Source organism: Martes martes (assembly GCF_963455335.1).
Source record: "Martes martes genome assembly, chromosome: 4".
Lineage (NCBI taxonomy): Eukaryota > Metazoa > Chordata > Mammalia > Carnivora > Mustelidae > Martes > Martes martes.
In genome coordinates, this window is record NC_137891.1 from 91539862 (window position 1) to 91555507 (window position 15646).

General features: G+C 42.3%; 1 protein-coding gene across 1 annotated transcript in view; it reads left to right on the forward strand.

Annotated features, from left to right (window-relative positions):
- SPAG17 (sperm associated antigen 17) overlaps positions 1-15646 on the forward strand; it is a gene marked incomplete at its 5' end in the record, with an annotated part of 289972 nt that overhangs the window by 595 nt on the left and 273731 nt on the right. Inside the window, one exon of the mRNA XM_080801661.1 lies at positions 10246-10318. Within this exon, the coding sequence (XP_080657787.1) occupies positions 10246-10318 (73 nt within the window). The remainder of the gene's footprint in view (positions 1-10245; positions 10319-15646) is intronic.

A 15646-nucleotide genomic window follows, 5' to 3' on the forward strand; every position in this document is an offset into this window, starting at 1 on the left:
TGTCAGGACAAGTGGGATGGGACAAATTATTTCAAATACCAAAAGACAGCCTGACTTGTTCTGTGGGGGCAAGGAGGAAGTCAGGGTTTGGCAAGTGAAAACCACAGAGAGGTAGATTCTGAGGTTAATGTAAAAAAGAATAAGGTCATTCCCTCTCTCCAGAGCTACTTGGATAACCACTCAACAAATGTGTTAAATGGGGATCGGGATGAGGATTTTCCTTAAAAGACCTGTCAAGTCCCTCAAATCTATAATTCTAGACTCAAGTCTACTCTAAAATGTTTTCTGCCTTTCATGTGAAACTGCCCACCTCACTCTAGTTATTTGATAAGTTCAAATAACAAAAACTCCTCACTGGAACATTGAGAGAGTGTACGAGACGCCATGTGTGTAGTATTTCAAAACTTTCAGAATGACAATTAGTGCAAAATATGTGTTTTTCATTTAATTATATTAAGGGGCGAGTTAGGCAAATTATGCAAACTGAATGAATTGGGTAGTGTGGATATTTTGAAATATTTACCACAATTCTGTAGCCAAGGAAGATTCCAGTTCCTGATTCTTATTCCCTTGAACTTTTTGCATCTGGATTTATTTATGCTGGGAATGATACCCACTTCCTAACCCACAATTCTTCATGGTAGCAAACCCATCACATCCACCTAGGACAAATGACTGCACCCTAACCTTGGTCAAGCTAGTGAGTCAGAGGTTCTTTTCACACAGGGGTTGAATCTACCAGAAACTACCATTCTTTATAGAGTGCATACAACTAAGCTGTGTCTTTATTAATTAAAGCAGTAAGATGAAAATGTGGACTGTAGGGGGAATCATTCATTATCCAGAGTATTGTCCATACTTGCCAAACATCTGGATTTGGTGGAGAAGCATATGAGTGGTTCAACTGAATTTTTCTTTCTCATTTGGATGTTTTGGTGTCATGTAGGCCCAACCTCGGTCAAGACTTGGAGGAAAAACTTGGCAGAAAAAAAGCCAGAATGACTTAATGATAGCATAACAGTCTAAAAAGAATAGAGATTTTTTGTTGATGATCCCTATGATGCGAGAAGACACTGGGAAAAAAACTCCTCTAAATAACTCGGTGAATAATGACCAGGCAACAGAAAATAATGAACTAAACTTTTAGACCTCTTACAGAACTCGGGTGAATGATTGGTCAATTAGGAAGCCATGGTACAATGTACAATGAACTGTGAATTATTTTAGCAGATATTCTTGGAAATCCTGAATCACCAAGATTAACAGAAAATAATAAACCATGTTACGGAGCATGAAAAACTGTATGGAATCAACCACTTATCTTTCTGAAGGCTGATGAAGACTAGAGAAGACTCCCAGGAATCTAGCTAATAATAAATACCATAAGACCAAGTGAGGAAAGGAAGAAAGGGATTTCGAATAGTATTTTTCATTAGAACATTGCTCCTTAGTTATTGAGGATAGGTGAACCCTGCCTCCTCGCAGACCTCTTAGAGGCTTGTGGAAAGAGAAAGGGTATAGGATGTGTGTGGTAAATGCATCTTAGGTAAATTAGACTCTTAAGGCATGACAATTTAATTGGCACCAGAGTTGTGCAGCTCTGCTCAGAGCAAGGAAGTCTATAACATTATTATCCCCTTTTCACTTCTCCCCTCTCCTGGTCTTTCCTACACCACCCCCAGGTTAGTAAGGTTCTTAGGTACCCTCTCCACTCCTGGTCTGGAAGTTGGGAACCTTAAGTGTTGGTTTCTGCCATACCCCACCCTGACAAACTGTACACTTAACTTCTCTGGGCCTGTTTTCTTCTTCTGTAAAATGGGAGTATTCGATAATATTACCTTCATGACTGCATCCAACTGCAGTATGTTAAATTCCACAAGAACTAAGCAATTATTTAGATAAGCAGCATTTGGAATGTTTAAATGCATTCACAAAGTGATGTTTCTTACTAAGCAGTAGGATCTGAGTGCCATCCTTAAGATCAGACATTGGGCTGTGAGGTAATAGGCAAAGAGACACGGGGAGAAGTACTAGATACAGTGTTCTTTAAAAAAGATTAATGGAGCATGCAAATGGTACCAGGCTAGGAGAAGCAGATCCCGGTGTGGGCAAGCATTAAACACATGAATGATATTAAGAGATTATAGAAGTATGGGTGGAAAAGAATGAAACAAGATTCAACTTGGAAAAATGCAAAGTAATGCATTTGGGAGCAAGTAACCAAAAACATATGAGCTTGCAATGTTTTGTGGCAACAGAATTAGCTGGAGACATAATCATCATGCCAGTGAATAGAAGATGGATGATCTCTGCACCCCTAGGGAAGGCCACACTTGGAATTCTGAGTTCAAATCTCTCCCTTGGAAAGTAAGGAATGAGAAAGAAAAATGAGGAGGTCAGGAAAGTGCAAAACCAATAATGGATAGTTAAAGGTGGTTGATTTGAGGTGAAGTTTTTATAATTTCACAGAATGTGCTGGCTGGTATCAGGCTATGGTAGAAACATAGAGCATTGAGAATTGTAGTTTATCTGTCATGGGATAAGAAGGTGGTCTTAGAAACCTACTCCATCCCTCCTCCATTTTGCAAATGAAAAGACTCAAATAGGGGCACCTGGGTGGCTCAGTGGGTTGAGCCTCTGCCTTCGGCTCAGGTCATGATCTCAGGGTCCTGGGATCGAGCCCCTCATCGGGCTCTCTGCTCAGCAGGGAGCCTGCTTCCCCCTCCCCCTTTGCCTGCCTCTCTGCCTACTTGTGATATCTCTCTTTGTCAAATAAATAAATAAAATCTTAAAAAAAAAAAAGACTCAAATAGTTCAAGAAAGAGAATAGTTGGTTAAAGTGTTGTCTCAAGCAATAGAAGCAAATATGAAACCTCTGGGCCTCTTGGTTATTTAGCCCCTAACTGGATAATCTCTAAAATGTGGCATCACTTTTGTGTCTTCTTGTCCGTGAGCAAATAATGTATTCTTTCTTCTGGCACCTTTCCCTCAGATCCCTCTCCCTGGTCTGCCCTTCTCTAATGAATACCTCTTCCCCATTTATGTTTCCCCTGTAAATAAGTATCCCTTCCTCATCCTACAGGGCAGTCTGAGAGGAAACCACCTTCTCCTTCAGAAACCCCTCTACTTCGGTCAGAATTATTCATTTTCCCTCCTGCCTGTTCTCTTGGGTCTTGGATTTTTAAACTTCCATGAGGACAGTGATCACAATGCATCGCAACCCTGTGTGCAAGCGGCCTTCTCAGGAGGTAGTCAAGCTACACCCCCCTGCCCCAGTAATTGTCATCCCACATGGACCTCTGGGTTCTACAAAATGAGTCCAGCCTCTTATAGCATGTAAACTCTTTATTTGAAAACAACTCAAATTCTCTCCAAAGCCTCTTTTCTCTGAATCTTCCAATTATTCAACTGCTCTTCAAATGACAATGTCAAAAATTCTTTTACCTTCTTGATGGTTGGCCTCTGAAACACCTTGGGGTTTCTATGTTCTCATTAAGTTTGGGTCTTGGGAGTAATCAGCCGCCTGCTATGATTCAACCCACACTAAAAACAGCAAACTATCACCTCTCTAGAGACACATTGGATTTGAGGAGCTTTATTTGTGTGCTTGTTTGGGGTATCCATACTGTGCCACTGGCCCGTGTTTAGCTAAATAATAACTAAATCTCTACAAAGCATGGGTTTGAAGAATATTTCATGAGACCCTTTATAAGTGACAGAAACAATAAGCAAAGACTGCCCTCAACTACAAATGTCCCCACTTAGGCAAATCTGCAGGTGTTGCGTGGGCCATTTCCTCCCTCCCATCTTCACAGTTGTGATGCTTCATCAGCCAGCTGGCAGCTATAGCAGCCTTCTCAGAAGGTAATCACAGGAAGGTACCAGGGACAGCCCATGAAGTATACTTCAGCAAGAGGAACTTCTTTTGTTGATGATCCCATTGAATTAATATTAGCAGCAGTGTGGGAGAGAAGATGAGAGAAAGGAAGGAGTGATTTTTTAAATTATGAATTAGCTTATACAGATACAGAGGGACATGTGTACAGCCAAACTGACACTTGAAAACAAAACTCTCACATTCCATTAGAACCACTTATCGCAGAAGAGCAGACCACAATTGTTCTATCACCTGGATAGAGCAGTCAGGCCTCCTCTTGAATGGGAATTTCCTCACTTGACAGATGTGGATTGAGTGTCTGTTAGCTAACATTTTTTCTCTAATTACTAATTACAGCAGAGAAAGGGGCTTTATGGCCAGAGTCCTGGAAATGTGAAATGTGATCAGTAGAGCTTTGCAGTAAAGATGGAAGATTGATGTGTGACGTCAGACAGCTGGCTAGGAGGCCCATGGGCCAGGAGGCCAGCAGCTGCTCATAGCAGATTTGAGAGGGTGGGGGAAGGATCCGGGGAAGGGAGGGGTCAGAAAAGGATCTGGGAGAGGAGAGATAAGGAGAACGATGTTAACAATTTCGTTTCCCCCTCCTCCTCTTCCTGTCATTTCAGATAAGAACACATTAACCCTCCAAATTTGAGGCTAGAGCCAACAGGTGGCAAGGCCCATCCCTACAGAGAAAGCAGCTGCTGGAAGTGAGAATGGGTGCCAGGAAGAGGGAGCTTCAGGTGGGAATCTGCCCAGAGCAGTTAACCTTCGCCCTAAAACACACCCCACCCTTCTCCCACCACTCACAAAGGAGACCACGACCCTGGGGGGTTACACACTTAGAACATTCCCTAGAGCAGTGGTGCTAGATGGACCCTCCAGAGGCCAGCTGTAGTGGAATCTGCTGAGCTTTTGGTTAACAACAGAGATTCCTGGACCCCAACCCAGGCCTCCAGAGTCTGAAGGTAGGGTAGTTCAGCTCCCTAGTCTCTCTCTCAACCAAAATCCCATTGATTTTCTCCTTTGCACATAAATCTTTATCTGAAAATATAACATCCGTTTTATTTATTTCCTGTCTTCCCCATGCTCCCATACGTTCCAAAGGAATAGGGACTACCTGCTCAGAACAGTACCTAGCATGTGGGAGGTGCTCAATAAATATCTCTTGGATGAATAGGTGAATTGAAGGGAGATAGGGAAGGAAAAGGAGGTTCAGAAAGCCTGTCCTGGTGAATAACTTAGCCAAGCTGAGCCCAGTTCCTATGTTTTAGGATCCTCAGGCAGCGTGAGTTGGAAAGAAGGAGGTCGTTCTGAATCTGGGTTAAAAACACAATGGAAGGCTGAGGGTCTTACATAAGCACTAAGCCCTGAATGCACTCACACGGGTCTCACATAGGGAAACATGTCACCACGGCCAAACACGTAGATCCCACCAGCACTTTGGCTGTGAGCAGGGGCCACCTTTTTGCACCTCTTACCTCAAGAAAGTCTTTAATGCACACCTGTCATTATTCTTAAATTGACTCTGTGACTAGCATTGCTAGCCCTAATTTGAGAGACCCAGAAATTGAGGCCCTAAAAACAGTGACAATGTGCTGTAGGTCACAAAACAAAAAGGGGGAGAAGAACACCTGGCCATCCTGCCTCATAAACCAACTCTATCTCCCTACCCAGCTGCTTCCTGTATTTTCTTTGATGTTTATTCTTGAAGCCACTGTGGTTTTTGTAATGGGCGAGAAGGAGGATCACACCATTTTGAATAATGCACATTGTACTTAACCTACTTAGGACTCTTTTTTCTATTTTTATACAATGAAGTTGTTGATATTGATGCTACTATCTCTGAAGATGACAAGAGTATTCACAAATGCAGCACAGTAAATGTAACACCTATCTTATTATATAATACTTTCTTAGAAACACGTACTATTAAATCACTCTTTAAATTCCCCACTCCCATATAATAAACATAGTCTCCTGGTCTGAGAGTGAGAGTCTTACATATATTTGAAGTCGGAGGATCACAGGCTATTAGATCTAGCTGCAAAGAGCCATAGAATCTAAATTCTGCCCTCTGAATAACTTTGAACACTAAGGCAGGGCTGAGCTGGCATTAGCTGATGTTTGTCCTTTTCATTAGACACAAAATCCCTATAACTCTGAGGTTTTGGGCATGTCTGCCTGTTCTTTTGCCCTCGAACTTCAGGGCAGGCCCTGCTATACAGAGGCAATGAGTCTGTTGGTGGCTATAAGCTCACAGGGACTATAAGGAGACTCTTACTTGTAAGACTTTTGAGAGCTAACTGAGCAGCTGAGCTCATGTCTCCGAGTAGGAAAGGACTCCCACAGAAATGGTGGCACGAGGAAGACCCCAGCCTTGCTCCAGGGTGAGGACGCTCACTCCCTGGACATTGTACTGGTCTCTCCCACAGCAGCTCTGAGAGCCATCATTGCTACACGCTGTGCAGTCCCGGCATCAGTGTGAGCCAGGATGGGATAAAGAGGCCAGCTGTGAGCGGGTCTTCTTCTTTCATTTGCCAAGGGAAAAAAGATTAACAAGCATTCCCTGGCATGGGGTGGAGAAGCCATCAGAAGTTCTGAGACTAATGTGGCATCATTTTCTGGTGGGGCTTGTATGCTCCAGCATTCACAGAGGAGATGGACTCCCAAGTCTACCATGTTTTATGTATCTGTTCTCAATATATGTCTGAGAGCTAAGTAGGATGAAAGATTATACCTTTTTAAGGATTGAGCAACTAGGTGTGTCTTTTCCCCTTCTCTACCCACGGAATTCTTCATTCCCCAAATTCGACTCATTGCTAACTGCTTCTAGAATGCCTTAGCAAATCCCCTACGTAATCTCCCGGGAGCAGTGAGTCTCTTTCCTGTGTGTTCCCACAGCACCCTCCACACCCCTCCATAACAGTCCTGTTTGGTGGTGTTCTAATCATTGGTGGTGTTCTAATCATTGGCTTTAAAAGTCTGTTTCCTCAGTAGACTATGCTCTTCTCGGAGCAGGGGGCAGGTTTTCTTTATCTCTGTTGACCCCTCCCCTTCGTATCCATCTACTCTCTACCCTATTCTAGATCCAGTTTCAAAGACTGGCCCATCAAAGATACTGGAAGAACACAAAAGGAAAAAAATGAAAGGAGGAAACTTAGTGGCTTACCCAAAGTCACACAATTCAGCATCATAGTTCCATATTCAGTGCACACTCAATTTGAAACTAGGCTGTCATCATGCCTGTTTGCCTACAAAGAGTGACTTCTTTTTAAGAATGATTTTACTACTAAGGAAAAGAAGAACATATAGCCCAGGTCAGATAATTCTTAAGTATGATTAGACAATGGCTTAGGGACTCCATCTATGCTTTAAATCAGGATCATTTTCAGGTCTAATGGAAATTACATGGTGGCTTTGGCTTCACAGGGAAGGAACTTCAAGCTAATCAGCCTTGGGAATGCCACCATCTGAGATGCCAAGGCAAAAACAAAGGAATGCAATCGATTAAGTCTCCCTTCAAGAACGTTCCAAGACTGCAAGCCTGCTGAGATGAGATGGGACTGGAATCCTACCCACGGGCTTAATCGCTTTGCAAGAGGCCACAGCTGTTGTTGCGGGAAAGAGCAGGGTAAAATCCTGTTTTCTTACTTTCAACTTTCTGCTGACCTTGTCTGAGATTGTTTCTGACCTGCCCAGTGCCCATGCATATCTCAAGAGACTCTTTATTTAGTGTCCTGTGTCTTGTCTTTGCTATTCATTATATCCCTAACTCTTAACATAGTGCCTGCTACTTGCTCAATAACTATCTGTTTGATAATTTAATTAAGCCTCCAAAAGTAGAACTTTAATAGAAAATGGTCATTCTCTGGTACACAAGAGAGATGTCCCTTCAGTCTTCCAACCAACATTTTCCTTGGCCCTTTTGCCAGAAGACAGGAACATGAGGAAAGAAGTAGTGTGATAATCATTTTTTTGTCCAGCTTGTGACTATGTCTATCCCAATTCTCCTATGCACATTCCATGGCCAAATCAACTTTCGAGGGGCCCGTTTTGTTTTGGGCTTTTTGCTTCCATAATGACAACCAATTCCTGAAAAATTAATGACTTATCACACATTTACAACCTCTTCTGGCCTTTGAAATAGCTAAAGTGATCTGTGGACTAGCAGAAGAGAGGCCTGGTTGGTCTTTGCCAGAAGTGGGGCCCATGGGGTAAGATCTAGAGAGTTATTGGCTTAAGTGGTGTTAAGCAGTGCCTGTGATTGGAAAATAAAAGGAAATAGAATCCCCTCAGAGAATCAAGAATAGCCAGGCCTCATCCTAAAATAAATAGGCCAAAGAAACATGGGTGGCAACAGCTTAATCCTCAAACCTGTTCTCCCCCTTTTATTTCATGTAAGTTTCCAAATATTTGTGTCTGTCTTCTTTCTGTAGCCTCAGACCCAAGCATGTTTTAAGACTTTATGCAATGTAGGCTTGTCACTTTCCTTTATCTTTCAAGAAGAAATGTACATTCTCTCTGTACTTTATCAGTATTAGTGATGGAAAAGCCCAGGGAGTTAATCCCATGACTAACCGCCATCAGTCCTTCTTGTTACCATCCACCAAATTAAAATCCCTTCCAGTGACCACTTATTCTCCCAAGTCGAAACCTTAGGGTTATATGTGCGTTTTCTGTTAACATTCTACTTTACTACAGCCAAGGGATTGCTTTATTTTAGGAATATTCTAGGTCCTTTCCATGTTCTATGTATTGTTTTCTTTTCCGTTTGTGAACCTTGGATCATTTGAAAGGATCAGTGTCTCTGACTCATTTATACTTAACTCATAAGTCACTCAATAAGTACAAGTTGATGTCCACTGAACCATTTTATATACCTCATTAAGAGGATATGCAAACCAGAATACCAGAAGGTTTGATATTCAAAACGTGTAACATCTGAATGGGTTCCAAACTCGGCAAAATTTCTCTCCTGCTCCTCTTTCTTTTCCCCTCCCCCACACTTGCAGTAATACGTTAGAATTATGAGGCTGCTTATTTTGTGCCACCTAACCCTGAGTCACAAAATGGGAGTGATATTTGAGCCCTAAAACCACCATTCAGAACCTAGAGCTAAGCCACCACTGTCAGTGGGTATCTACCAGGTGTTCTGGAAAATGCATCTGCTCCTTGCCTCAGGCAAGTTCTTTCACAGTGAGGAGAAAAGCGTTGGTTCCATAAAACAGCCCAGGGAAGTAAAGATGAAATTGATTGAAGGAAATTACTCCGAAAGCCTTGCTTCTCCACTCCTTTGAAGATAGGAGTCAGTTTGCTTTCCTGCATCCATGTGGTCCTCAGATGTCCTAAGTCAAAACACAGTGAGAATGGGATTTTCCTAAGTCTCCCCTGACCAGTCGTCCAGGGTCTCCCATCCCCACACTGTGTGTGTGTGTGTGCTGCCATCCACCCAGTGGCAACGACAGGGGCACACAGGCAGTATGGAAGCTCAGTTCCTTTCCCCTGGTTGGAAATAGGCCAAGACTGTGAATGTTAATCACCCAATTCCTGTAAAAGGTACCATGGGGCCTTTAATAAGCACAAATGGCCAGAGTCTCAGTTTTACACTTCATCTGTGAGACTTTGTCAGGGGGAGGTGGCAGTTCTCAACGAATATTTATGCAATCACTCAAACTAGAAGTAGAAAGAGCCTTGCAGTGGTTGATTTCAGAGACTAGAAACTCGGTGAAAGACGGGCTTTGAGGAAAGGTTTTCCACTGCTTCTGAGGTCAGGTCTAAAAATCTGACATTTCAGGGAGCAAATACCTGTCTTTAAATGTCTTCTCTGCCCAACTCCGTACACTCTCACATATGTTGCTGCCACCCCAGGATTTGGAGTTCCCATCTGGGCTTCTGGTCTCAGGAATACAGGCTTTCTCCTCCCTCCACTTCCTGCCTACCCTGAAAACAGTGATGGCAGCTCACGTTTACGTCTTCTATCTCCTTAAATTACTTTATTATTGATGGGGAAGTTAAAGGGGTACCAACTCTACCGATAAACAGAATAAGGATGGACTTCAACTCTGTCCTGCTTGGTTGCATATCTCTAACAAGTAGCTTCAGCTTGCTCAACTTAAATATTGTGATCTATAAAGTGTATCTAAGCCACACATTACATAATTATTAATAGGATTAATTGACAAATTAATTGACAATTAATAGGATTAATTGACAAAAAGTTAATGATGAGCTTTATAAATTATGAACTCATGTATGGATGTAAGCCATTTGTTATTATATTATTATAGCTATTTATGATTATTCTTTGTTATGCAGAAGACTTCTAAGAGAGTATATTTTTAAGGAATATATTTCTTTTTTCCAAGTTTCTCGTGTTATTACTACATCCAAGGAGGAGTTCGGGACTACTACAGTTCCTGCAGTTCTCAGAGGAACCAGGTAAAACTAGTCATTTTCTTTGATCCAGTAGAGCATTTAGAGGAAGAGATAGAAAATATCTTCGTATTGTTGGTGAAGTGATGGAGAAAACATTATTTATGCATTATAATAAAAATATTAAAAGCTTGTTATTCACAAGGAAAAGATGGCTTCAAATTTCAAATTTTCAAAGTGGCATAAATCTTTTAACAACAAAGAACATGCAACCCTACATTTTTTTCATGTTAAATACAACCTTATTGAAGTATAATTGATATACCAAAAAATCACACATATTTAATATATAATTTGATGTGCTTGGATATGTGTGTACAACTTTAGGAAATAAATGCTCACTAGAAGAGAGTTCAATTTGGTTTTGCAATAAAAGGACAGTAACAATGACCGATGGTGGTTAACTCCCTGGGCTTTTTTTGGGGGGGGGGGGACTTATTTATTTATTTGAGAGAGAGAGAGGGAGAGTGTAAGGGGGTGGTGGAGAAGAGAGGAAGGGAAAGGGAAAGTCCGCGAGCTGTATCCCCGCTGAGCAGAGCCCCACCAGGACCCTGAAACCATGACCTGAGTTGAAACCAAGAGTTGGTAGCTTAACCAGCTGAGCCACCCAGACACCCCTCCCTGGGTTTTTTCATCACCAATATTTATGAAATACATACAGAATGCACATTTCTTTTTTAAAGCTGACAAATCTATACTGATTATTTTCATTAACAGTAGTTTTTGGGAGTTGCCTCTTAGAAAATGATGTCTAATTTCTTCAACAAGTATTTTCCTCCTTTACTTAATAATTTCCTCATCGTGTTATCAACTCCCTGATTTAAAATGTTCTTGGGCCTCCCTGGGTGACCCAATTGGTTAAGCAACCGACTTATTTTCACCTCAGGTCACCATTTTATGGGTCATGGGATCGAGCCGCACTCATCAGGGAGTCTGCTTGAAGATTCTCTCCCCCTCTCATGTACATGCACGTGCACACCCACTCTTTCTCTCTCTCAAATAAATATTTTTAAAAATAAAATAAAATAAAATATTCTTGGAAGTCTGCTTTGCAGAGAGATTTCACCATGCCTGCAAAAAATGATGTTCACACCACTAATTTTGTTTTGGCTATGCTTACATTCACCTCTGTCACTTCCTCTTATTACTACTACCAATTTCTATTGCTGTTTCCACTTTTTTAAAAATTGATAATCTAATAAAAACAAACATCCATCCATCAGACATTCCTTATAATCATAGATTATAGATTCATAGTAAAATAAATCCACAAATAACTAAGAAGTAGCATAGAAAACTTTGAGCAGCAGGTTAATGTCTAGAGGACATTATCTGATATATTCCCTTTTCACTATAGACTAAATAGACTAAATAGAAGTCTAAATATTTTCAGTTGTTTCCTGAATGTCATTAGGTTTAGCCTGATTTCTCTAAGAACATAAGCCTTTTTAGGGCGCCTGGGTGTCTCAGTTGGTTAAGCCTCTGCCTTCGGCTCAGGTCATGATCTCAGGGTCCTGGGATCAAGTCCCGCATCGGGCTCTCTGCTCAGCAGGGAGCCTGCTTCCCCCTCTCTCTCTGCCTACTTGTGATCTCTCTCTCTGTCAAATAAATAAATAAAATCTTAAAAAAAAAAAAAAAAAGATTCTCTCTCTCCCTTAAAAAAAAAAAAAAAAAAAAGGGAGAACATAAGCCTTTTTAATTTAGATTCCTTGCCCCTGAAGGTGGTGTTAAGTATGTAGGAGTTTCCTCAATAAGAAGGGGCTGTGTCCCCTTTATATTTCAAAATAATGTTTTTACCAAAGTTGAGGACTATATCAAAGGCCATTTTTCTAAGCAACAAAATTCTTTTTTTTTTTTAAGAATTTATTTATTTATTTGACAGACAGTGATCACAAGTAGGCAGAGAGGCAGACAGAGAGAGGAGGAAGCAGGCTCCCCGCTGAGCAGAGACCCTGATGCGGGGCTCGATCCCAGGACCCTGAGATCATGACCTGAGCTGAAGGCAGAGGCTTTAACCCACTGAGCCACCCAGGTACCCCAGCAACAAAATTCTTGACCATCATTCAGGGAAATGAAATTGCAAGAAAAATTTTTTTTAAATAAAATCATCTGAAACGTACCAAAGTTCTTTGTATACATATCTGTAGTTTTCTTATCATCCATTGAACAAATACAAATATAAAAAGAGGATGATGGGCCCTGTGAAGACAGAGCAGAGTTGGGGGCCGTGCGAGGGCAGGGGAGAAGGTAGAGAGGAGGGAGGAACAATTGGAGACACAGAGGACAGGGAAGATATTTTCTAAGGAGACAGCTGAGGAACAAAGACCTGAAAAACATGAGAGAAAGAACAATGAAGATAATTCCTGAAGGAGCATGAGAGAGAGAGGGAGTGGCACTTGCCAAAGGCCTGAGGCAAGAGTGCATAAGGCATGTTGTAGGAACTGAGAGAGGCCTGGGCAAGAGGACAGATTCAGCAGGGGAAGCATGGGAGACAAAGAGGTCAGAGAGGTGTCAGGGGGCCAGATCACATCACCCCTTTAGGTTATGGTAAAGATTCGAGATGTTCTCTGAGTGAGATGGGATGCTAGTTAAGGATATGTGGACGTCAGGGAAGACATGGATTGACAAGTTTGAAAAGTATCATTTTGGCTACAGGATTGATATTTAAGGATAAAAGAAGCAAGCTGCTAGGAGGCTATTGCACTAGTCTAAGGGTGAGAGGATGATGGCTTGGACCCGAGGGGATGCCGTGGAGGTGCTGAGGTGTGACTGAATTCTAGCTGTATTGAAGGAAGAACTGTCAGGGGACTGCTTTGAATTGGGCATGAGCTGTGCTTGAAAGAGAAGGGATAACCTTGACTCCAAAGGTTTGCCCTGAGAAACTGGAACAAGATTTATGAAATGAGGAAGAATAGAGGAGGAGCAAGGTTGGAGGGCATTTCAAAAATTAAGAGCTGGGTTTTGAGCAAGTGAAGCTCAAAACTTTATTGACAGGCAAATAGAGAAGTCTAGAGTTAAGGGGAGAATCAAAATTAAAGCTACGAATTTGGGAGATGGTTTTCAATGCCAGGACACTAGAATGAGATTACCTAAGAATGAGCATAGTCAGAGAAGAAGTCTAAGGACTGAGCCCTGGAAACCCCACCATCAAAAGAGGTAGCAAAATTAGGAGAAATAAGCAAAAAATAGAAAAGGAGTGGCCAGACAGAGATCAGAGTAACCAAACCAAAAAGAGGAAGCCCAGAAGCCAAGAGGTCTTTCGGAAGAAACCAAATCAGATATACAGAGTAAGATGAGCATTGAGAAAAGCCCACTTTTGTGAGGTCACTGCTGAATTTAGAAAAGCTTGTTTTGGGGGCACCTGGGTGGCTCAGTCGGTTAAGCATCTGCCTTCAGCTCAGGTCATGAGCTGAAGCTGAGAAGGAGGGGGAGGAGGGAGAGGGAGAGGGGGAGGGGGAGGAGGCAGAAGGAGGAGAAAGAGGAGAAAAAGAAAGAAAAAGAAAAGGTTGTTTTGATGGAGTGGTGATGCTGAAGGCCTCACTAGGGTTGATTGAGAGGCTCTGAAAGGAGAGTAAATAGAATACATAGAGACAGGAACTAGAGACCACTGCTTTGAGGAGGAGTTTTCCTTTAAAGGGAGTAGAGCTAGAAGGCATTCTGAAGCCAAGGCAGAGTTTTGTTTTGTTTTAACAGTGAAATACAGTAGGTAAATAGCATGTTTGTATGGCTACATCAATAGTTCAGCTGAAAGGAAAAATTGGGTGATATGGGAGAAACGTAAAAGGTTTGAGGAAAGAAGCTGTATTAGTTTGCCGGGGCTGCCATAACAAAGTGCCACAGCCTCAGTGGCTAAAACAACAGAACTGTGTTGTGTGTTCTGCAGGCTAGAAGGCGGCCTCCACTCGGTCGTATCCAGGTGTCAGCAGGGTTACTCCTGCTGAGGACCTCTCTTCTTGGCTTGTAGATGGCTGTCTTCTGTCTTCCTGTGACCTCCTCTGTGTGCCTCCCTGTGTCCTGACCTTCTCCTCTTATAAGGACACCAGTCATACAGCATTAGAGCCCATCCGTACTACATTATTTAATCCCAATTGCATCTTTAAAGACCTTATTTCCAGTGTGTAGGACCACAACGGAAGGATTGGGAAAACTGAACGGGAAGAAATCAGAGAGGGAGATAAACCATGAGAGACTCTGGACTCTGAGAATCAAACTGAGGGTTACAGAAGGGGGAGGGGTGGGAGGATGAGGTGACCAGGTGACAGGCATTAAGGAGGGCATATATGATGATGAGCACTGGGTCTTATATGCAACTAATGAAGCATTGAACACTATGTTGAAAACTAATGATGTACTATATGCTGGCTAATTGAGCATAATAAAGAATAGACCTTATTTCCAAAAACAGTTGCATTCTGAGGTACTGGGAGTTAGGAGTTCAACATATGAACTTTGGAGGGACACAGTTCATCCCGTAAGAGATGCCCTGGGATAGAAGAGAGGGGATGAGCTCAAGTGCATAGGTAGATGGTTTTAGCATATCTGTAATAATGGGACCGAAAAAGCAAAACATGGAAACAAATGTACATATTTTCCTAGGTTTTGTGTTTTCTTCATGAAATAAGCAGCCAGGCAATGGCTAAGAGGGAAATTGGAGGAGATCCTGGAGGTTTCAGAAGAATGGAGAAGAGGTGGCACAGTCATGGGGGAGAGGGGTGGAGTGCATGTTAAAGGAAAGTGGACTATAGACTTGCTGGGCAGCACTGGGGTCCACCTGCAGCCTGTGTCCATGCCTTAAAAGTGACATCAGCTCATATGGTTGCGTGGTTTTCTCTCAGCTATGTTCAGCTTTTGGGGAATGATATGGAGTAGACAGTTTTGGTTTAATTAGAGTTGTGGTTCTGCTGAATGAGTACTGGAGAGGGAGAGAGGAACCAGTGAGTTCAGTGTGTGTATAGACCAGGATTATAGTGATGAGCCACAGAATCCAAGGCAGTAGGAAAAGTGGAGATAAGAAAAGATGACTGACAGTGAAAATGGAGTATAACCAATAGCTTGTAGCTTCCTGTGGAGTTGGGGACTGTTGGGAGACAGGAGACCAGCTGCAATGAGTTAAATAGATGGGAAGTGTCCGTTACAAGGAGAAATACTAGAATTGAGATCTGGAGGAGCTGCAGTTACTGGTAGTGACTAAGCTGGGATAGAACTATAAGAATGAGTGTTAGGGGCACCTGGGTGGCTCAGTTGGTTAAATGTCTACCTTCAGCTCTGGTCATGATCACTGGCCCTGCAATGGGCTCCCTGTCAGCAGGAAGTCTGCTTCTTGCTCTGCCCCTC